The sequence below is a fragment of the Mangifera indica genome, chromosome 17 (assembly GCF_011075055.1).
Source record: "Mangifera indica cultivar Alphonso chromosome 17, CATAS_Mindica_2.1, whole genome shotgun sequence".
NCBI classification, from domain to species: Eukaryota; Viridiplantae; Streptophyta; class Magnoliopsida; order Sapindales; family Anacardiaceae; genus Mangifera; species Mangifera indica.
Window position 1 is genome coordinate 3614680 of NC_058153.1, and position 21918 is coordinate 3636597.

General features: G+C 33.4%; 4 protein-coding genes across 4 annotated transcripts; 3 read left to right on the forward strand and 1 right to left on the reverse strand.

Moving 5' to 3' along the window:
• Positions 1-823: 823 nt before the first annotated feature.
• LOC123201150 (protein EFFECTOR OF TRANSCRIPTION 2-like) lies at positions 824-3865 on the forward strand. Its single transcript, XM_044616613.1, has 3 exons — positions 824-1101; positions 1605-1946; positions 2311-3865. Exons 1-3 carry the CDS (start codon positions 1021-1023, stop codon positions 3661-3663), a joined length of 1776 nt encoding a protein of 591 aa, XP_044472548.1. The 5' UTR covers positions 824-1020; the 3' UTR covers positions 3664-3865.
• A 2434-nt stretch (positions 3866-6299) lies between these two features.
• On the forward strand, positions 6300-7650 carry LOC123200372 (1-aminocyclopropane-1-carboxylate oxidase 1-like). The gene is made up of 3 exons (XM_044615542.1): positions 6300-6457; positions 6546-6769; positions 6877-7650. Exons 1-3 carry the CDS (start codon positions 6356-6358, stop codon positions 7469-7471), a joined length of 921 nt encoding a protein of 306 aa, XP_044471477.1. The 5' UTR covers positions 6300-6355; the 3' UTR covers positions 7472-7650.
• Positions 7651-8358: 708 nt separating this feature from the next.
• LOC123200364 lies at positions 8359-10180 on the reverse strand. The gene is made up of 2 exons (XM_044615535.1): positions 9845-10180; positions 8359-9759 (listed from the first exon to the last, which is right to left on the reverse strand). Exons 1-2 carry the CDS (start codon positions 10051-10053, stop codon positions 8466-8468), a joined length of 1503 nt encoding a protein of 500 aa, XP_044471470.1. The 5' UTR covers positions 10054-10180; the 3' UTR covers positions 8359-8465.
• Positions 10181-14895: 4715 nt separating this feature from the next.
• LOC123200143 (tetraspanin-2-like) lies at positions 14896-17000 on the forward strand. Its single transcript, XM_044615283.1, has 2 exons — positions 14896-15504; positions 16525-17000. The coding sequence occupies exons 1-2, from the start codon at positions 15007-15009 to the stop codon at positions 16834-16836; spliced, it is 810 nt and encodes a 269-aa protein (XP_044471218.1). The 5' UTR covers positions 14896-15006; the 3' UTR covers positions 16837-17000.
• The last annotated feature ends 4918 nt before the right edge of the window (positions 17001-21918 follow it).

A 21918-nucleotide genomic window follows, 5' to 3' on the forward strand; every position in this document is an offset into this window, starting at 1 on the left:
GCATGGAAATAGAAAAATTTTAGGCCAAAGGACTAATACTCACTCCAAATATGTTGTTATCTTAAATTTTCTCTTGTTAATTTTGAAAATTTTATTTACTTATTTATGAACGGTTAAGTCTATTTATTTTAAGGGCAAAATTGTTATTTTATATTTAATATTAAAAATAAACATAAATTTTATTTTATTTTCTCTTTTATACTGTACAAATTAATAATTTTTCCTAACCAAAGTTCTCTCTTCTTAGGGTTTTAAATTTTTCAGATTCAATTTTTCGGTGATGAAGAGACTTCTTCAATGATCTTCAGATAACGTCTCTTCCTTTTCGGTAAGTTCTCTTTTTGGTTGTCTTCCTTGACATTGTCATCAACGAAGATCTCCTCTTTATAGATGACAATGACGATGCCGTTGCCGAGGAGAATGGTTAGAAGGAGGGCGCATCAGAGAGAAAAAGATGTTGCTTAGAGATTGTCAGAAAAGTCTCTTCATCGTCAAAAAATTGAAAACCTTAAAGAGAAAAATGCTATTTTTGAAAACTTGGGTTAAAAAAAATTATTAATTTTTAGGGCTTTAGAAGAGGGGAAAATAATATAACAAACATGCTCAATTTTAATTACCTATGAGTAGATAAATGAGATTTTTAAAATTAATTAAAGAAACTTGGGAAAATAACATACTTGGAGGGTGGGGGGCTGGGGAACAAACCTTTGGCCAAAATTTTGTGATCCTACTTGAAAGAAAGTAAGAAATTTAGTTTGTCACCCGGGAAGGTCGTGAGAATCTGTATAGACAGTTGCTTCAAGATGGCTTATCACTTTTTACTGTTCAAACCGCCGCATCATTCCCATCGAAGATTTCAATTCCAATCAGCAGGCTTTTTATTTTCAAAAAGTTATTCATGATTCAAGAATTAAAATTTCAATTGAGGGACTTCTCTTGTTTCATGGGCAAAATGGTCTTTACACCACATGCTGGCCCGGTATAAAGTGGCGATTTGATGGTCATATTGGTCACTAGCAGATGGAAGGGGGTGAATTTGATAGGGTCAAGAGAGAAGAGTGCAAGCGAACCAAACATGACTCCCTCTTCTCTAAATGGAAGGTTTGCTTTTTCTCCTGATTTCCTTCTCATCTTCATAAATTTCGGATCTTTTAGGCCTGTGTGCTTTGTTTTCATTTCTTTGTTGTAAGCAGTACTGTATATATCATTTGATCATGTACCCACTTTCTCAATTCACTCTTGCCAGCAGCTTCCATTGTGCTGAGGCAAGTTTGCTTTATGGGATTCTCTGTCACTTGTGAAATATCACTTATTTTGACTTAATGTCTTCATAATTAATCTTGAACTAAGCATATTAACAAACAATTTCGTACTCTACCTTAAGATACTGTCAAAATGACCGTATTGATTCAACTTTCAATTGCCTTTGCTTGTAAAAAAAAAAAAGCCATGTAGTCCATTATTTAGCAGTAGTTGATGTCAGAGTGAACTATATGTTGTTACCAGACGTTTCATACCACAGGAATAAGCATTTGTGGGTTTTGATTTGATGGCTATTGTTATGGGTGATTACATTTTAGCGCTTATTATGTGTCTGCGTTCAGGTTCTTGTTGGACCTTCTGATTGGGAAGATTATTCACTTGGGAAGGAAGGTGCAGCAAGATATAGGGTTCAGAACCTCCCTACTAGTGCAGGTCCAGGGCTTTATGAGCTTGCTGTAGCAGTGCCTCGCAAGGGCTTAGGACGCGAACTTGACAAGCTCGACTCAGATGGTGTGGCTGTAGTTTACCTTGGACAAGCTGACAGCGTCCGTACACGGCTCCAGTGTTATGGCCGCAATGGTGCTCATTTGAATAAACCAAATGACTCTGGCCTCAAAAATGGGCCTGGATATTTCGAGGATATATTCAGTAGAGGCTTCTCCATTGTGTACAGATGGGTTCCTGTAAGTTCATCTCTTTAAATCAACAAAAGGTTCTGGGTGAGTTTGTTCATGTTGATGTTAATTTTTTTGTTTTTTTTGTTTATTTCTTATATCCTAGAATTTAGAAATTTTGTTTGGTGCACATTCTTGTTTTTCGATGAGCTGAATTGGGCTTTTATGATTTAAGGTCCCAAAAGGTATATAGTTAACCAAAAAGGCAGTTGAAAAAAGTGCATCCACCCAAAATCTATTGGAAACTTGGTTTTGAAAAGAAGAGCCTGAGTTATATTCATAAATTGGTGATTCTTGCTTTCAACTACCCCATTTTGTTGGGGTGAGTAAACTTAAGAGGACTCATGAAAATTGCCTTCCTGTTTGTTGACAGATGGAAAACAAGGCAATTGCTCTGAAAACTGAAAATCAGCTGCTCGATAAACTTGATTATGCTTGGAACAAAGGCAGTAATGGCAAGCGTCGCCATGATGATGTCCTTAGGAAACTCAATAAAATTGCTTCAAGCAATATTCAGCTTCCTAAACCTGTCAGGAAGCTTCTATATTTCAGTCAAAAACCTGTGGGCATCAAAATTGAAGGGATCAAACTGCTTCCACCAGGGAATAAATTCAGTGGTTATCCTGATGAGGACAGCTACAACTTATTTCCTCAAGTTTTCAAGTTTAGCAAATCAAAGCTTCGGTTAGTTTCTGATAGACATGGTGCTGGTGAGGTCAATACTGGTGCTTGTGGGGTTTCCTTGGGTGATGGTTCCATCTGTAGAAGCCGGCCAGTTGAAGGGAATAAAAGGTGTGATGAGCACAAATGGAGGAAGGCCTATGGTTCCAGTTCCAAGTCAGCGGGAACATCTCAAGATTTACCTTCTGCGGTTATTGATTCTAGTGCTAGCAATGCTTTACATTGTGATGAAACTAAACCTGGAAGAGTGCAACCCAAAGCTTCCTTGGAGAGGCCAGTGGTCAACCGCCAGTATGACACTTTATGTGGTGTAGAATTAGGTAATGGGTGTGTCTGTACCAGAGAGCCTGTTACTGGAAGGGTGAGGTGTGAAGAGCATAAAGGTTTGAAGGTCAGTGGGCTCATCTCTAACTCAGCTGCAAAAGATAGATTGAATGGAGATGATAAGTGTTCAAATTTCAGTACAAGTAATGATATGAAATATCGTAACTCTGTTTGTGGAGCACTCACACTCAGTGGTTCATACTGCAAAATGCCAGTGAAGGGTAATGCAAGGTGTTGGCAGCATTCAGTAGACACGCATTCAACAGCCAGTGCGTATGATGATGGGAAATCTGGAGGAGCCTCTTTTTGTGGAGCACTCACACTTTGCGGTTCATATTGCCAAAGGCCAGTGAAGGGTAACGTAAGATGTTGGCAGCATTCAGTAGACACGCATTCGACAGCCGGTGCATATGATGACTTGAAATCTGGAGGAACCTCTGTTTGTGGAGCAGTCACACATGGTGGTTCATATTGCAAGAGGCCAGTGAAGGGTACTGCGAGGTGTTGGCAGCATTCAGTAGACACGCATTCGACCGATGGTACATATTATGACTGGAAATTGGGAGGAACGTATTGGCAGCATTCAGTAGACATGCGTTCAACAGTCAGTAGATATGATGACTGGAATTCGGGAGGAAGCTCTATTTGCGGAGCACCCACACGCAATGGTTCTTATTGCAGAAGGACAGTTAAGGGGGGTGGAACTTGTTGGCAGCATTAAACCAAACCAGAGGTATTAAATGTCTCAGAAGTTACACTTCAGGAGTATAAATAAAGAAAGCTCCTGCTGGTGTAGTCTCTTTATGTATTTCATATTTCTTAGGGAACTCTGATCACAGGCCCTTAGCTTTATACTAGTTTGTATCTCTGTAGAATAATTATCGGTTGCATATATACACTAAGGGTGCGTTAGATTTGAATAATCTTTTATTATAAAACATAAAAGATTACTACGAAAATGTGTAATTATTATGAAAAAATATACTCTTGAGATTAAATTAAAACTGGGGTGAAAAATAGTCCTTCGGCCTAACAGAAATAAAAATCAATTTAATCAACTAATAAAACGGACCTGCGAATGAAATCATAACAAAAAGGTTGGAACTTTACTGGCAATGGAACAGAACGATTAGACAATAGAACATTAGTGGCAAAACAAGTAAATTGTTAGAAGGTTAGAAAATTTCAAAAACAGACTGACTAATTAAAGCTAAGACTCAAAATCTATATAAACAATAATTTTACGTCGATAGAACAAGGCAAAATAAAAGTGAAGGATGGCAATCTTGGGTCGGCTGTGTTGATGTTGTGCTTAGTACTAATTTTGAGCATGGCAACGGTTAAGCTGGTAGATGGTGCAGCTACTCCAAACAATCCTTGCGAGACTGGATTTGAACCAGAATGTCCCCATAATCAACCATCCACAAGCCATGAAGAAGAAGCTAACAAATATAATCGTGGTTGCTCGGCAACTTTTCGTTTCCGCCGGGGTCGAAACAGTAGCCCCGGGTCTAAACACTAGAGATAACAGTAGCCACATTTACTTAATTACTAACAAGGAAAAATTCATTTCTTATATTATTATAAAGGAATATACTATTATCTCTAGTGTTTTATTTCTTTTTTACCCTGGTGATTGATTATTTTTCTAAAAATTGTTGGGTAATATGATTCAAAAAAAGATTGTTTTGTGGGTAATTAAGTTTTCTCTCAATAGACATAATTGTGTTTTGTCCAAAATACAAGTACAAGTTTAGGTTTTTGGATCCTTACTCGATAAACCCATACCTGTATAAAATGCATTATTTATGAGCAGGTTGGATATGTCTATAGATACCCACAGGCAATTTACTTTCTCCACCAATCAACATAACTTTTCATCAGTCTAACATTCTTTCAGTTTATATAAACAAGTTAATTAGATTTATTTGTAAACATAATTTTATTCTTTTTTCTTTCGTGAATCAATATGACTTCACTGTATAACAATTTCGATGGTTGATTAATTATAAGCATATGCCAATTGATTATTCCCTACTCAGTTTGCGTTTGTATGAATCAAACAACAACTAAAGTAATTGCTTAACTTCCCAAACAAACAACATGGAGTTGCTTTGTATCTGGCTAGGTCTCCATCCCTTTTCCTAAAGTTTAGACTCTTCTCTGACTTGATGCATTCTTGGGAATGATTTTTCACTAGAAACAATTCAGACCCACCAAAAAAATTAAACCAAATAAAATAACATCTCAGATCTGTCTCACAATGTTTATTATTTTCAATTCTAACTCTAAACTAGCTCCTTCTCTTATGCAGAGTCTTTACTCCATCACATGGGCTACAACTTCTAACCATTAATGGACTGTAATTTCGGACTTCTTAAATTCATGTCAAATGACATGTTGTGTACTGCAAAAACCAAGCAAAGCAATAAAAGTTTCCACAAGTTCATTTATACAATGAATAACACCTAGAAATGGAATCAGTCTAAAAATCATAAATTTATTCCACTTAGGCTCATCAAACTTTCAAATTAGGCGGTCTGTCAAACTATATAATAAATTCAAATTCCATATTTTGATTGAATGATGCAGAGTTATTCTAATCCTGCAGCTGAATCTTTTCAGCCATGGCATGAAAACTAAGAGCTAGAATATGCAATAAATGTTAGCATCATCAGTTTACCAATTACCAATACTAAGCATGTTGAGAAAAACCTGTGGATTGGATGAGGATATGTTACTGTTAACAACTAGAAATATTCAACTTATATCTACATTGGTTTTACAACTTCCGAATCAATATATCAATATGAAGGCAGTATTAAGAAGAAATGCTTACTCTGACTATTGACAACTAGAAACGCCCATTGGAAGGTCTCTAAAGAGAAAAAAGATTCCTAATACCCAGTTTCTCTTTCAAGGGCAAATCATTCAATACCAAACACTGCCCCTGGTTTTGCTTGAAATGATGGTTTCCAATATGAGAAACAACTAAAACGACTTTCTCATTCATAGAATTAGAATATAGCCACGTGGACATGCATACATAAAATAATATAAATGGGCATCATAAAGACAGTGTAAACACGATAGAGATTACAAGGGGAGGGTCCTCCACGTTAAAGAAAACTTATACTTTTACAAAAGAGAATTTTTTTTCCTTTTTGTGTTGCTTCAGAAGAGGACATGATTGGTCAATCGCAGAAACATACAGTGAATCACATGATTTTAGTCATTACTCTTTCCGTCAATGATGCTACAATATAACTGTAACTACTGATGTTTCAACTCTAACTACCTGAATTAAGAAATGGTGAAAAAATCTAGAGAAGAGAGAAAAAAAAAGCAAGCAAGACTTGTGCCTATAAGTACCACGCTAAGTTGCTCATCTTTTCATTGTGACAGAAAGAGAGATGGAGATCCCTGTGATAGATTTCAATGATCTTGAAGGCAAGATGAGGGACAAGACAATGGCGCTTCTGCATCAAGCTTGCGAGAAGTGGGGCTTCTTTCAGGTGAAGAGGACAGGATTTTCCTTTTTTTTTTGAATTGAATATTTGATCAACACTTACATTCTGATACCAAAATGCTTGCGCTCTGCAGGTTGAGAACCATGGAATAGACAAGAAGTTGATGGAAAAGGTGAAGCAGTTGGTTAACTCACACTATGAAGATAATTTGAAGGAAACCTTCTATGAGTCAGAAATGGCTAAGAGGTTGACAAACAAAGACCGTTTAAATGATATGGACTGGGAAAGCACCTTTTTTATCTGGCATCATCCAGAATCAAATATCAATGAAATTGCAAATCTATCAGAGGATCTTCGGTTAGTCACTACGAATCTATGATGCTAGAATTGCACTTTCAGCTTATATATCTCAATCAATATAATATCTATACATGTATTGAGCTATATGCGATGTGTACATGCAGCAAAACAATGGATGATTACATTGCTCAAGTAATTAAGCTAGCAGAGAAGCTTTCTGAACTCATGTCCGAGAACCTTGGTTTAGAGAAAGATTACATAATGAAAACATTCTCTGGAGAGAAAGGTCCTTCTGTAGGGACAAAAGTGGCAAAATATCCTCAATGTTCTCGTCCAGAGCATGTGAGAGGACTTCGTGAACACACTGATGCTGGAGGGATCATCCTCCTACTCCAAGATGACCAAGTTCCAGGTCTTGAATTCTTGAAAGATGGAGAATGGATAAAAATCCCACCATCCAAAAACAACACCATCTTTGTCAACACAGGTGACCAAGTGGAAGTGCTGAGTAATGGAAGGTACAAAAGTGCATTGCATCGTGTAATGGCTGGGGAGAAAGGAAGTAGACTCTCCATTGCAACCTTCTACAATCCTGCTGGAGAAGCCATTATTTCTCCTGCTCCCAAACTCTTATACCCCAATTACTACAGTTTTCAAGATTACCTGAAGCTCTATGCCACCACGAAGTTCTCAGACAAAACCCCCAGATTCGAGTCAATGAAGAAAATGACCAATGGCCACAAAAATGTTATTATATAAAAGCATCGGTTAGGCTAAGAATTCTATGTGAGGGTTTATTTGTCAGTTTCACATTACATGTTCTATAGGAGAATGTGTTTTTATTACTGCCCATCTAGGAAAGAGAGTTATGTACTTGTGTTGTTTGGATATGTTGAGAATATAACAAATGATGCTATCTGCCCATCATTTATCTTTTATATAAATTGAAGTACACACCATTTAAGTTTAATTAGGAAAGCAGTTTATGTATTCCCTAAAATGAAATCCATTTCAAAGTGACAAAACAAATGAAAGACATTCGACAAAATGAATAAATTTATAAAAGAGTATGAAGAAGTCTATATATATATTAGTATACTTTTGTAGTTTACAAAAGTTATACAAGGAAAGCATATGGCCATAATTATTCTGTAAAATTCACAACACTAGCTCTTTCCATTTATCTAACATAGAAAATTCATGCTTTGCGTGAATATTTTCTTGCATGTGCAAGTCAACAGCAATTAACATATTTCTCTCTAAGCAATTCCATCTTATCTGTTGCCTTACGTATTAATGTTGAGGTATAAAAAGACCACTAAAGAAACAAAACTGTTAAAATAAGATCACTTGGGAACAACCCTGATATATCTTGTTAATGAGTTATTAGGGTTTCTGGGACACATTTGAGTTCAGATATTAGACGTCTAGAAATTGAGAAAACTCACTCATCATAATACTCTTACAGCAGCCCATTTTGATTAAATTTGTTGGTAAGAAGAAATATCATAAGCCATTAGGGAGACCCCAAAAAAAAAAAAAAAAGACTAAATGTTTACACACCAGAGACAGCAATAACTGGTCAATGAAAATCAAAATTTTCAGTTTGTTTCCACAGTACAACCTACTTAGCAACATCCAAGAAATGATCCAACCAAATAACATTTCAGATGAGAGCTTACAGGCTGAGATCTGTATGTTCCCAAAGACTGATTCAAACTCACATCAACAAGACTAATCTGAAAAGTCAACCCTAGAAGCTAGCCAATTTTGATAATATAGATTTGGTTAGGATTGAATTTGTGTGTTCAACAACTTCAATCAACAAAAGCTTATGAGACTTTAACAGCGGGGCACATTTGGTGACCAAACATAACAAAAAGTTTCCAAATTTCAGAGATTTGGAAAACATTTCAGTCAATTTACCAACTCGGAAAACAATCTGATCAATTGAATCCTGAGTTAAATGAACATTATGATTCAAGTTATTTTGGAAAAGGGAAAACAAGGATTCAGTCCATACTAGTTCATTAGAGATAAGACATTGGTGGGATGGAAGACAGATGAATTTGTTCTCGTTGTCTCCTCCACAAAGCAGTTTCTGGCACAAGGCTGAAACATGAGCTGGGTGCAGGCATTCCCTAAAAATCCTTGTTATTACATCACAAATAGGGTTGTTGATACCTTCTCTTCGCAATATCAAAGGAAAAACTAATGCATACTCGGCAGCTCTCTGATGGATCTTGCAGTATTCTATCAATGCACCCAGAAGGACACGAGAAGCCGGCTCCTCAAGAACCAATAACTTAGGAAGGACAACTGAGCAAAGAACCTGGTTTGGCCAAACAAGTTCGTCTTCACTTCCACTTAAAAAATGAGAAATCAGAACTGAAGCTGTCTCATCATCTGCTTTCCAAGGTTCAATCAAACCCAAAACCGTAAAAGAATCTACTCCTTTTTTTAAACAAAGTTGCTGTATTTCATTGGCTAAAGCTACAGTATTATAACTAGATTCAAAGTTCCTAATCCGCTCTCTCAAATCTGATGCCAATTTTCCAATCTCACCTTGTGTACAAACATCTGCAGGACAATCATGCCGGACTTCCAGCACAACTACATTCAGTTCATTCTCTAATTTCACTCTCAGTTCACTCACTGAATCCTCATCATTCTCGTCTTCACAAGCAGTGACAAAGGTTCTTGAATTCAATTCATTGATTGATATCGGAAGCCAAGGGAAAAGCAAATCCTCGTTATTATTCAGAGAGTCCTTAAGCCAAGACGGCAAAGAATCAAACTCTTCATCAAACATTTGTTCCTCAGAATCCAAACTCAACCTAGAAATCCACTCATAATTAGAGTGAGACACTGCATCAAACAGATGGCGCGCAGTTCTCTTAACCCAAAAATCACTCCCCCCATCTCCACTCATTACACCCCTGGCTAATCCACGCAGCTCACGTGCACTAAATCTCTTATTCTCATAAGCAAGAAACGATAAAATCCTGGACTGTACGAACCCCGGTAAAGTCTCTATAAACATAACCCTGTAATACAAAAACCACCATCAGCAAAAATAAGCAAGCAAAATAAAAAACCAAAGAACTAATCTAAATCGAGTTCTGCGTTCACGTTTTCGTGGTGGAAGAAGAAGATGAATCGTTAACAATGACATCGCACGGTTTAGTGAGCAAAGAAATAAGAGAGCTTGTAGTGATTGGGGTTGAGGTTGAAGACGCCCGCGATGTGGCACTGAAAGACTGTTGTAGCCAGAGAGATGCTTCCACTTCTGGTGTTGGGTTGTTGAGAAAAATGTCCATTAGCGGTATCCATGACTCCATGTTCCTTTCTCTCTTCTCGAAGGTGGATCTATGTTCTGAAGCTCTGGAAAACGCGGGAACTTTTTTGAAGGTGGGGTAGGCCTAACCTGGCTTAAAACTTGTAGCCAAACAGCAGAGTCATAATCGGGGGCCGCGGCCACGTGGGAAGCATAAAAGAAGCAATTGGGAAATTTGAAATATAAGGTTAGTGGAAAATATCATTTTTGTTCAACTTAATTTTAGGAATAAATTATAAATTTTTAAAATTTAAGATATGTATTAGTATAAACGTTTATTTTTTCAAAAACTTATTATTAAATTTAATCTTAATTAAAAATTTTAATAAATTTTAATTTATGGGTAAATGTTTAAATTTTAAAAAATTAGTAAACTATTAGCAATTTTTGGGAGGCTAAAAAGGAAAGAAGAGACTTCACCTCAACTTCTACAAAATTATTCACATAAAATAATATATCATTTTAATTTATATAAATAAATTTATAGGTATTTTATTTTTATAAATAAAATATTAATGAAATTATGATAAAAATTAAATTAAAATAGATTAAAGTAGTATAAAAACTCTGTATGAATATTTTTTACATCATTATTTGATGGTGAAAAAACATTACAGGGTGTCAATCAATTCAATTTTGTTCAACTACAAAACAGGATTGGGACATGAAGGTCCATTAATACTCCATTATTATGCACTTAATCATAAACGGTGAAATGTCTCGTATGGTTGGTACTAAAATGTCAAAGACCTAGTCATGATAGCCAATAAATGCATGTGGAATTCAAATCAACATACAATCCTGTGACTTGTTTTATATTTATAGGCCCAAACGCTTATTCCCACATAAGGTATAGTGAAATTTTAGACTCCCGTTCTTTAATTTTTAAAAACCTAAACATCTATCAATAATCAAATTTCTGTTAAAAATTTCAATTAAAATTAGAGATAAAACTATTATTTACTTAAAAATTAAAGTTTTATCTCTTTTTCCTCCCTGTATTTAAAAAATTATATTTTCCTCCAATCCAAAGTTTGAAAAGTAACAAAAACCTCCTAGGGTTTGTTCCTCTTCCTTCGATGTTGATTTCTTCTTCCCCGACTGTCAGCCATCCTCTCTTTCCCCCTTATCTCTCCTTTGGTCTCTCTCATTTACCTTTTTGACTGTCTTTGATCGAAGATGAAAACGATTTGTCTTCGTCGAGATGAAGACATGTCGTCTTTGTCTCTTAGACGAAGACAATGAGTCTTCATCAGAGAGACGAAGATGTCGTCTCAGGCGAAGATGATTTCGTCTTCATCTTTGATCGAGGACGATCAAAGAGGCAAGAGAGAAAGATCGAAGGAGAGATAAAGGGGAAGGAAGGACAGTCAACTGTTGAGGAAGGAAAAATCAGCATCGGAGGAAGAGGAACAAACCTTAGGGGGTTTTGTCACTTTTCAAACTTTGGGTTAGGGGAAAATATAAGTTTTTAAATATGAGGGAGGAAAATATGATAAAACTTTAATTTTTTAGAAAATAACGATTTTACCTCTAACCTTAATTGAAATTTTTAAAGAAAATTTGGTTATAGGTGAGTGTTTAAGTTTTTAAAAGTTGGAGGGTAGGAGTTTGATATTCCACTATACCTTGAGTGGGAAATAGTCCTTTGGCCATATTTATATCGTAGGGGTCATTCGGTTCTAGTTATTAAAAATTATTTTGATAATCTATCTTTTATCATTTATATTATCTTATTTAATTTATCAGTAGTAAAATATTATGATAATATTTTATTATCAACGGTGATATAACAGGTAATAAAGTGGTAATCTGATTACCATTTTCATATTAGGTATTAAAAGATTATTAAGGTAATTTTGATTTTATTATAATTATATTATTATTTATTAATTTATTAGAATAAAAATAAATTTATTTTTAATTAATATACAAATATTTAAAAATAATTATGCTTAAAGGCATTTAAGTAAAATAATTTATTAGTATTCTTTTATTACCTCTAACCAAACATAATAATTATTTATATTTACCCATTTTAATCAAATTTCATCAAACATAGTAATAATTTATACCCAATAATATATTTTTAAGATAATCTATTTATTTTGTTAATAAAACATTACCCAAACCAAACGTCTCCTCAAAAGATGATTGGTTGGGGGTAGATAAAAATTATTTTGATAATTTATTTTTTATTACTTATATTATTTTATTTAGTTTATAAGTAATAAATATTTTAATAATTTTCTATTATTAATAGTGTATGACAGATAATATAAAACATAACAAATAAATCGTCTTCAATTGAAAGAAGAAAACGAATGGTGGTCTTCATCTCTCAAACATTTGTTTTCATCTCCAACAAACATGATAGAGAAGGGTGATGAGAGAGATCGAGAGAGAAAGAATGCCAACAGTTGAAAAGGAGATGGTCGCTGAAAAAGAGAAAAAAATCTTAAAGAGAAATGATAACTTTTTCAACCTTGGGTGGGATGAAATTATTAAAATTTTAAATTAAATAGAAAAAATGTGATTAATTTTTAGATTTTTTAATATTTTTAATTAAATAACATTTTCACATTTAACCTAAGTAGTGAATTTTAATAAAATGATAAGACTTTGGGCTTTTTAGACTTCATATAGTGAAACTTTGTCATTTCGACAAACCTTGGGTGGGAATTAGTCTTTTGGCCATATCATGATGCATAATGGGAGAAAATTGAAATTTCACTAAGTGTCAAGGGGTTGTTGAGATTTTACTATGCATGGAAAATTCACCATGTGTATTGCCTATTGGGGGTTTATTGTGATATAATTAAACGTATATTATGAAATTTGTATTATGCATACTAGGCTAATTGAAATATTTACTAAAGGTAGTAACACGTAATCGAAAAATTGAGTATGTATTGGGGTTATCAAACTTTTGACTATGCTTAATTTAGGTAATTAATTTTTTTTTGGGGAAAAGGATTATTTCCCACTCAAATTTTAGTCGAATCTCAAAATCATACCCACAAGAGATGAAAAACTCAAACTCCCACCGATGATCAAACTACTGTCCAAATTTTCAATTAAAGACAGGGGTAAAATCATTATTTTACTTATAAAAATTAAAACTTCAAAATTTTTATCATTTTTCCCTCCAGGTTTTAAGAACTAATGTTTCAATCTATCCTTAAAAGTTTAGATTTCACCCCTAGGGTTTGTTTTCTTCTCCGACCACCACCGATAGTTGACTCTTTCCATCGATCTCCCTTCTCCGGCTATAAGGGATGATGAAGGACGAACCTTCGTCGTTTAGATCTAGACGATGAAGTGTCATCCAGATTTGAAAGAACAAACGAAGGATGACGTTTCATCATCCTTCGTCGTCAGGTTTGGATGATGCAACGAGCAATGAAAGACGATGAAGCGTCATCCTTCGTTATCTGGGTTGTGCGATGAAGAAAGATCTCTTCATCATACTACCGTCGTGGCACCGAGAGAAGGAGGTGGAATTGTTGTTTTTGAAAGTTATGAGGGATGGCTGACTTTGATAAATATGGAAACCCTAGGTTTGAGAGTGAAAATGTTACTTTCAAAGTTTAAAAACTTTAAGTAAAGGTGAAATGTTAGTTTCTAAAATATGAGGGTAAAAAGTAATAAACTTTATAATTTTTAATATAAATTACAAAATAACTATTTTACCCCTCCTTTTAATAGAAAAAATTAACAGAAGTTTGACTATGAATGAGAGTTTGAGTTTTTCATCTTCTGTGGGTGTGAGTTTGAAATTAGACTAAAATTTGGATGGAAAATAGTCTTTTTTTTTTTTTTTTTTCACTAATCTTAGTGTTATGCAACACCTGTTTGCCCTTATATGTGCTCAAAATTTTTAATATATATATATTTTTGATAATCGGAGGCTCTATTTATATTTATTAGATAAATAAACTTAAGACATAATAATCGAACCTATAATCACTATATTAAATAAGTCAAAGTTTTATAAATGTGACAGAGACTTAAATTCATATATTTATTTTAGAAATTTTAATATTCTACTATTTTTGCTAATCTTTTGGTCAAAATTTTTAATATTTCACACAACATTTTTTTGTCTTTTTTAATACATGTCAGATTTTTTGTTTTATCGGGTTTTAACCAAAGTTTCTATTTTCTTCTTCTATAATGTCGCATTGGGTTAGGAAAAGAAAAACTAGGATTGGACAGAGTTATTTAATTCAATGATTGAATAATTATTAATTTCTCGTCACTTTTAAAGGTCAGATGCCAACACCAGGATGCAATGACCCTGATTCACATGAGGGTTAATGCCCATAAGAAAATGTTTCCTCCTAGAGACATGTTTTGGGGCTCAGAGGAGTCAAGATTTAACATATACTTCTCATTCATTACTATCACTTGAGAATAGTTGAGGAAACCCTAATTTTACTTTGTGTTGTTAAGGGTAGAACATATTTGGAAACATTCATACGGTGATTGAATGTTAAATGTGTTACTATAGTGAACTTAAAGTAGTTGAACCATTTTACTGTTTCAATTGGTTTGAAGAATAAATCAAACTTTTTATTTGAATTCGATTTAAATTTGAATTAAATTTTAAATCGAACATAATAAAATCAAGATAAATTATACCAAATTGATTTAAAGTGAACCTTATAAAATACGAGTTGGAAACATTAAAAAATCTTAAACAATAATAATATCTATAAAAAAAATATTTTTTTAAATATATAAATAATATATTATTGTTTAATTAAATATTTTAAAATTAATAATAAAATAATTTTTAATCATTATTATTATTTTAGGGTTACTGTAATATACATGTGGATTATTAATATGTGTGTTCACGCCCAGATTCCAGTGCCCTCACCCATCACTTCAACCATATAATTGACCATTTTCACACACAAACCAACTGAAAACAGCCACCGCCACCACCGCCATGGGAGTAGCCAACAACATAACAGCAATTCTAAACTTCATAGCCTTTTTAAGCTCCATCCCCATCATAGCTTCCGGCATCTGGTTAGCCTCCAAGCCCGACAACGAGTGCATCGATCTTTTCCGCTGGCCAGTGGTCATCCTCGGATTCCTCATCCTCCTCGTCTCTCTCTGTGGCTTCGTCGGAGCCTACTGGTACAAGGAGACTCTTTTGGCCTTCTATCTCTGCTGCATGGCCATCCTCATAGGCCTCCTCCTCATTCTCCTCGTTTTTGCGTTCATTGTAACGAGACCTGACGGCAGCTACGCCGTCCCCGGCAGAGGCTACAGGGACTACAGGCTTGATGGGTTCTCCCCATGGCTGAGGGATCACGTTGTCGACTCCAAAGATTGGAACAAAATTCGAGCTTGTCTCAGTGAAACTGATATCTGTTCTAAACTTAACCAAGAATATGTCACCTCCGATCAGTTCTTCAAGGCCAATATCTCTCCTCTTCAGGTTTTTTCACCTTCTCTCTGTTGCTCCTCTCCTTTTTGTATTACTTTATGCATGATTCCAACAACCCAAAATCACTTTCCCTTTACTCAGTTTTAGAATTTCAGCCATGATTTAGCATTAATTTTTAGAACACTTAGTTATTCTTCATGATGATACTAGAAAACTTGGAATTTGTTCTCACTAAAGAGCATAATCTTGATGTAATGTGGCGCATCATCACTGGTTGACATCACGACTTGGGAGGTAAACGAACATGATTCCTTCTCTTCGTGATTAGCAGGACCCACTTCTTCATGTTTAAAAATTGTATTAGCAATGCGACTTGTATATACAAGCTTATATATGTTGACTATATAAAATAAATATATAAATAATATATTATAATATAATTAAATTTTATTTTTGATTTAAAATTATTTAATCACATAATAATGTATTATCTATGTATCTATTTTATATATTAAAAAAATATACATATAATTTTATAAAAATTATATTAAAATTTACTATTTTACGGGTATTTTTATTTTTTAAACCTTATATGTTATGGTACATGTAACTAATTTAGGTAGAGTATCTTTTTCTTGTTTTTAAAATATGGTCTGGACTGGAGAGTATTTGAATCCCATCCTTCGCACCCTTTTCTGGGCTTTGAGTAAAAATCTTCCTTGATGATAGCTTTAACTCACTTTGATTCAACAAGAAATCACATCATCAGATACTGTCAATGGCTGTGGGGTATATGCATTATCTGAGATGATGGAAATTTGTACACATCTATCATGAGGCCAAGAAAGTTTGTGCCAATACAGTGAGTAACTACCCACTCAATTATTATCAGAAAATTATAGAATTCAGGCCGGTTAAAGTGATCGACTAGTCAACAATTAAGGTCATTGCTTTGTCTTTATTGCAAAAGATAAAATCTCTAGTTATGGTTGCCAGCTTTGGCATGCATATCAAGACACAGTTTGGTGGAGTGCTTTTAATATTATTTCCCCTTTTTCTGGTGTGATACAGTCAGGATGTTGTAAGCCTCCAACAGTTTGTGGTTTCAGCTATGTGAACCCAACACTGTGGCTGAACCCAGTTAATCCAATGGCTGATACAGACTGCTATCTGTGGAACAATGACCAAGCCCAGCTCTGCTACAATTGCAATTCCTGCAAAGCTGGTCTGTTGGGCAACCTGAGACAAGAATGGAGGAAAGCCAACATAATTCTGATTGTGGCAGTTGTAGTGCTGATATGGGTCTATCTGATTGCCTGCAGTGCCTTCAGAAATGCCCAAACTGAAGACCTCTTCCGCAAATACAAACAGGGCCGTGGTTAACCTTTTTTTTTTTTTTTTTTTTATATAAATAAACCACGCGTGATATGTTATCTTGTGATTAGATATTATTTTTATAATTACTTAACTATATAATGACTTATGTACCTATTTATGTATTAAAAGGTGAATACGTATAATTTTATTATAAATCAGTTCTCCAATCACATCCCACATGTCAGTTTGATGGCTTTGTAAGTTTTTTGTTTGAAATACATATTTTTGAATATATAGATAATATATCATTATGTAATTAAATATTATTTTATTTTTAATTTAAAATAACTTAATCACATAATAACATCTTACGTGTAAACTTAATTGTGTATATATAAATTTATTGTTTTTGTTCCTTATCCTCCGGAAAAAAGGTTTTGTCAGTAGTGTATGTATATTTATATTCGTTTATTCTGCTCTATCCAAATGTATGGACAGACTTTTAGAATTGAAATTTGAGATTGTTAAAGTGAGCAGAGAATCTTATCAACTTGAAATTCTTCCATGGGAGATTAGTGGTCACTGGTCATTGCAGATTGGCAATTTGTTGCAAAGAATATGTAGCCGCTTGTGCTTGCTTGCACGCACAAGGGGGAAGGAAAGGGACGTTTAGGATCTGGGAAATGAGTATTTAATTGAAAAGGCACCGCCCTCACCGACCGAATGAGAAGGGTCAAGCACTCAAGCGTTTCTCAATAAAAATACAAGAACTGCACTGTTATGGTGGTGTCCATCCTATGAATATTTAATTAAATATTTAAAATATTTAATATTTTTAATAAAATATGATTTGTACTTAATTTTAAATATTTAATTAAATATATATATAAATTAAATAATTAAATAAAAATTAGATTCAAACTATAAGATAAACCCAAACTCTGACCGATCCGAAAAATTGGTGTTGGAGCTGGACTTGTCAGAACTATGTCTTTTTCATACTATAAACATAATTAAAGTGAAGAAATATCCACATTAATTGGTCTTGAAGATACTTAAAAAGACTTCGAAATCTCCCATCATAATTAATGCGAGGTAATGCTCACATTAATTGGTCTTGGGAACAAGCCAAAGCACTCTTAAAATCTTCACTTTTTTTAAATTAAAAACGATCAGTACGTGAACGCGCTGCCGGTGCAGAAACAAATTGATGCTGAGCAGCTTGTTTCCGCTTCTCAAAGCGTAGGTTCAAGCTAGACCGGTTGCCCATTGGGTCATCTTTTCTGGAAAGTCCGGCCATTCTCTATCTTTAACCTTCTTATCTCGCTTTTTGACTTTTTTGCCCATACCTACCCTTGCGCCATTATTTGTAGATGACCCAACTAACATTGGCAAAATAGTACCATCGTAAATGAAGCCGCGAGCTGAATTGAAGGCCCATTCTTATTGTCTTATTCATCTTCTTCAGTCACCATCGAGCTGGCACACCAAAGCAAAAACCGTCAAATTTTATTTTATTTTTAATTTTTTTAGTTATTATTATTTTACCCTAAATTATAGGATCATGCCAAGCTTCACAGCTCTTTCTCAAAGACACTTAGTTAAAAGAGAAAACGGATTGATTTGACTTCGCTTAAGCCGAAAATGAAATTAGACAAACTCATAAATCATACAAAACTAGGTTTTATTGGTTTTGATATATTTTTCAGGTTTGTAGATTTTTTTTTTTTAAGTTTTTCTTTAATCTTTAAACGTTAACTGTTAATCAATGACTTCAACGCACAAATGTCCTTATGTTTATCTCACAAACATTTCCATACGGTATCTCTAAGTCTAGGTCTAATCTAATTATACTAGCAACTTTCTTCTTAATCATACTTCAATTACTGTCAATCATTCCTTCAGACTTATTATCCTCTACTACCTTATATTACCCTAGTTAAAGTAACAAATCTAAAACCATACTTTCATAACATAAAAGTACTCTTGCATTAAATGATGAATCTTAAACTTAAATATGGGGATATTTTGAGATACCTGTTTCATGCAAACCAAACCTTAAATTCTGTAAATATAAATATATATATCCGCCTTCGAGTTTATAATGAAATCCATTCAGACACAATACAAGGTGTTGATATGAGTTATTTTCACGACCTTATTTGTCCGCTACATTTCTTTTAGAAGATAAGAATTACTATACAATTTTTGTGTGGAGAAGAAGAACAGAAAACTTCTTCTGAAGGCAAGAATTATCCTCTAATACCTTATATAACCCTAGTTAAAGTAATAAATCTAAAACCATACTTTCATAACATAAAATACTCTTCCATCAAACAATGAATCTCAAACTTAAACATGGTAATATTTTGAGATACCTATTTCATGCAAACCAACCCTTGAATTCCTTTTTTAATTCAAGTTCTTTCCAATCAATAAAACCCTCGTAAGAATTAAGTTCTTCCTTATCAACGAAGTTTCAAGAATTTTCTCTTTGATACCAAATGTTGAAAACACAACACCGAACCCATAAATAATAATGCAAGCCAAAAATTTAAAAAAAAAAAAGATCTCTCAAAAATAAACTTAAATTTGGTTTTGCTATCCCCAAGTCAATCAACTCTAAAATTCTAATCAACTAACAAGTCAATCTTTCTAATTGTGGGAGAAAACTCATAAAACTTTTTGCACTATTGGACTATTTATAAAGAGAAACTCTGTAAAGAAAAGAAGTGCAATTTATTCTTTACTCAGTTCCACTTGTCAAATTCCAAACTATGGTATTTTAAGGCTAAATTCCTTAACCCTAATCTTGTCAACATTTCATCCTGATGCTTTATTTGCAGCCATTTCTGAAACATCTACAATTTTCACTGCATTCAGTTCATAATCCTTCAAAAGCTTTTTGGCATCAATTCCTTCGACTTTCCCCACAAAAGTCAAGTTGACCAGGGCAACACTAAATTTCATGATTGTCCACCTTTAAGTCTTGTAATCATAAAGAAGAGATTGTTATCCTTAATTTTTCCAATCTTATGAGTGGGAAGTCTTCCTTAATTTCATAGAATCTTGTAGAAAGAAATTTGATTCCTTAATTATTCCTATCCAACAATATGGAAGAATAGGAGGGATAAAAAGAAAGAAAAAAGTGGTAATTGAGTGAAACAAAGAAAAAAAAATCTAATTTTTTTTTCTATATTATAATTAAGATTTAAAATAAAAAAGAATCATCCTTTTACTTTTACAATTAATGATACCAAAAAAATTGGATCAAAAGTGATAAAGTATTGTTTTTAAATTTAAAAAAAAAAAGTTATTTTAGTCTACCAAATATTAATTATTAATATGTGGGAAGCATTCATACATAGTGCCAACCATATTAAAAAGGAAAGTAGATGATAAAATAATATATGAATACTACTTGGAATTGTAATGGATTCCACATGAGCCAATATAAGTAGTGATCATTTAGGTAAGAACAACTTTCAAGCATCTTATCCTTAAATTTAATTTCTAAAACTTTTACTAGACAATATCTTATCCTCAAAGTTAAAACAGTTCATGCATCCCACTTGGTTGCTCTTCAAGCTCTCTTTGGACTTTGTGGTTAAAATCCCTTCAAACTTAATATTTGAAATTCTTTCAAGTTTTAATAATAGGTATAGATGTGCATCTCTTGATATGAGCAAACAAACAAGTATAAGATGAATAAAAGAAACATACACATAGAAAAATGACAAAACAAAGTTTTTTTGGGTAAATAAAGGTACACATAAACAAAGAGAGCAAAAGCCCCAAAAGAAGACTTAAGAACAACCTAAATTCGACCTATCAATGAGTAGTTAACACAAACAATCTATAACTAGACAAGGGTTATAAAAAACTAATTTATATCATCTTTTTTTGAAGAGTTATCAAAGTTTTTACAATGATAGAGTTCAAGAGAAGAATCAGACCTGACCTATGTCTATTATACTTAACAAAAAGTGAGCATGTAGGCTTCTCTAATTAGCATATGATAGAACAAAGTTGCACTTGATAAAAAATGGATCCAACAAAATAGCACTAAAATTAGTGTAAAAATACGAGAAAATTCAAGTTCAATCGCGCATAAAAAAGAAAACTAGTTTAAATATCTAACAAGAGCAAAACAAATGATGACACATGCAAAGAATCACAATAGTACACCTTGACGACAAATAATTAAAGTTAAATATAATCAAAATAAGTTATCAGAGCTAATTAAATGAATCACCCAATTCAAGTGTTCACATATGGACGTATATGTACACACCACAAATTCATTAGAACAAACAAATATTCCAAACTTGTCAAACATATTGACAATTTCTAATGACTTCTAGTCCAAAATCCTAATCTCCACATCACCTAGAGTTCTATTCCATCACACCTTTCTTATAGATAAAGTGTCCCTTATCAAACCATCTAAAATGATCAATCAGAAAAGGTAAATTCATGAGAGTTGAACAAAGAAAGTTTAACCCAACACATCTTCTTTATAATTTATTTCACCTAACCATCCATTCAACCTCTCTCTTGTACACAAACTTAAATATAAGGATAACTTGGTATTAAAAAAAAAAAGAAAAGGATTTGAGATTGTTTTCCAAATAGGAGATTTAACAAAGCTAATTCCTCATCTTCAAGGAATTACTCCTGCATAAACAAAAAGGCCGATACTATAGTACATATTTTTAAGTACATAACTGATGTGTCATCATATAATTATATGTTATTTTATCATTAATAAAGTTAATTCAAAATCTCTCAATCATCTGATGATACATCAATTGTGTAAGACTGAATTTGACTCAATCTGTATAGAATCAAACTTGAACTTATCGAGTTCGATTTAAAAGAGCTTGAGCTCGAATTAAGCTTTTAACTTAATTCGTTATTAAAATAATATTATTTTAATGTATATGGGTTAAAACAATATCGTTTTGTATTAAATTTTTTAAATTCGTGAGCTTGACGAGCGGTATATCCCAAAACTCAAGTTTGAAAATATTAAACTTTTAGGTTCGAACTAAACGCGTTTTAGACTTATTAGAGCCAAACTTGATTTTAAACTCGAATAAGTTTAATTCAAATTTAACCCTATAATCATATATTTAAAAATATATA

What these genes read in the sequence shown, in the direction of transcription:
- LOC123200364 (XM_044615535.1), bottom strand. Translation starts at nt 10,053, where the DNA reads ATGGAGTCATGGATACCGCTAATGGACATTTTTCTCAACAACCCAACA. An exon ending in TCTTCTTCCACCACGAAAAC is followed by an intron (nt 9,760 to 9,844) that starts GTGAACGCAGAA and finishes TTTGTATTACAG; the next exon opens with GGTTATGTTTATAGAGACTT.
- LOC123201150 (XM_044616613.1), top strand. Translation starts at nt 1,021, where the DNA reads ATGGAAGGGGGTGAATTTGATAGGGTCAAGAGAGAAGAGTGCAAGCGA. An exon ending in CCCTCTTCTCTAAATGGAAG is followed by an intron (nt 1,102 to 1,604) that starts GTTTGCTTTTTC and finishes GTCTGCGTTCAG; the next exon opens with GTTCTTGTTGGACCTTCTGA. An exon ending in TTGTGTACAGATGGGTTCCT is followed by an intron (nt 1,947 to 2,310) that starts GTAAGTTCATCT and finishes GTTTGTTGACAG; the next exon opens with ATGGAAAACAAGGCAATTGC.
- LOC123200143 (XM_044615283.1), top strand. Translation starts at nt 15,007, where the DNA reads ATGGGAGTAGCCAACAACATAACAGCAATTCTAAACTTCATAGCCTTT. An exon ending in CCAATATCTCTCCTCTTCAG is followed by an intron (nt 15,505 to 16,524) that starts GTTTTTTCACCT and finishes GGTGTGATACAG; the next exon opens with TCAGGATGTTGTAAGCCTCC.
- LOC123200372 (XM_044615542.1), top strand. Translation starts at nt 6,356, where the DNA reads ATGGAGATCCCTGTGATAGATTTCAATGATCTTGAAGGCAAGATGAGG. An exon ending in AGAAGTGGGGCTTCTTTCAG is followed by an intron (nt 6,458 to 6,545) that starts GTGAAGAGGACA and finishes TGCGCTCTGCAG; the next exon opens with GTTGAGAACCATGGAATAGA. An exon ending in AATCTATCAGAGGATCTTCG is followed by an intron (nt 6,770 to 6,876) that starts GTTAGTCACTAC and finishes GTGTACATGCAG; the next exon opens with CAAAACAATGGATGATTACA.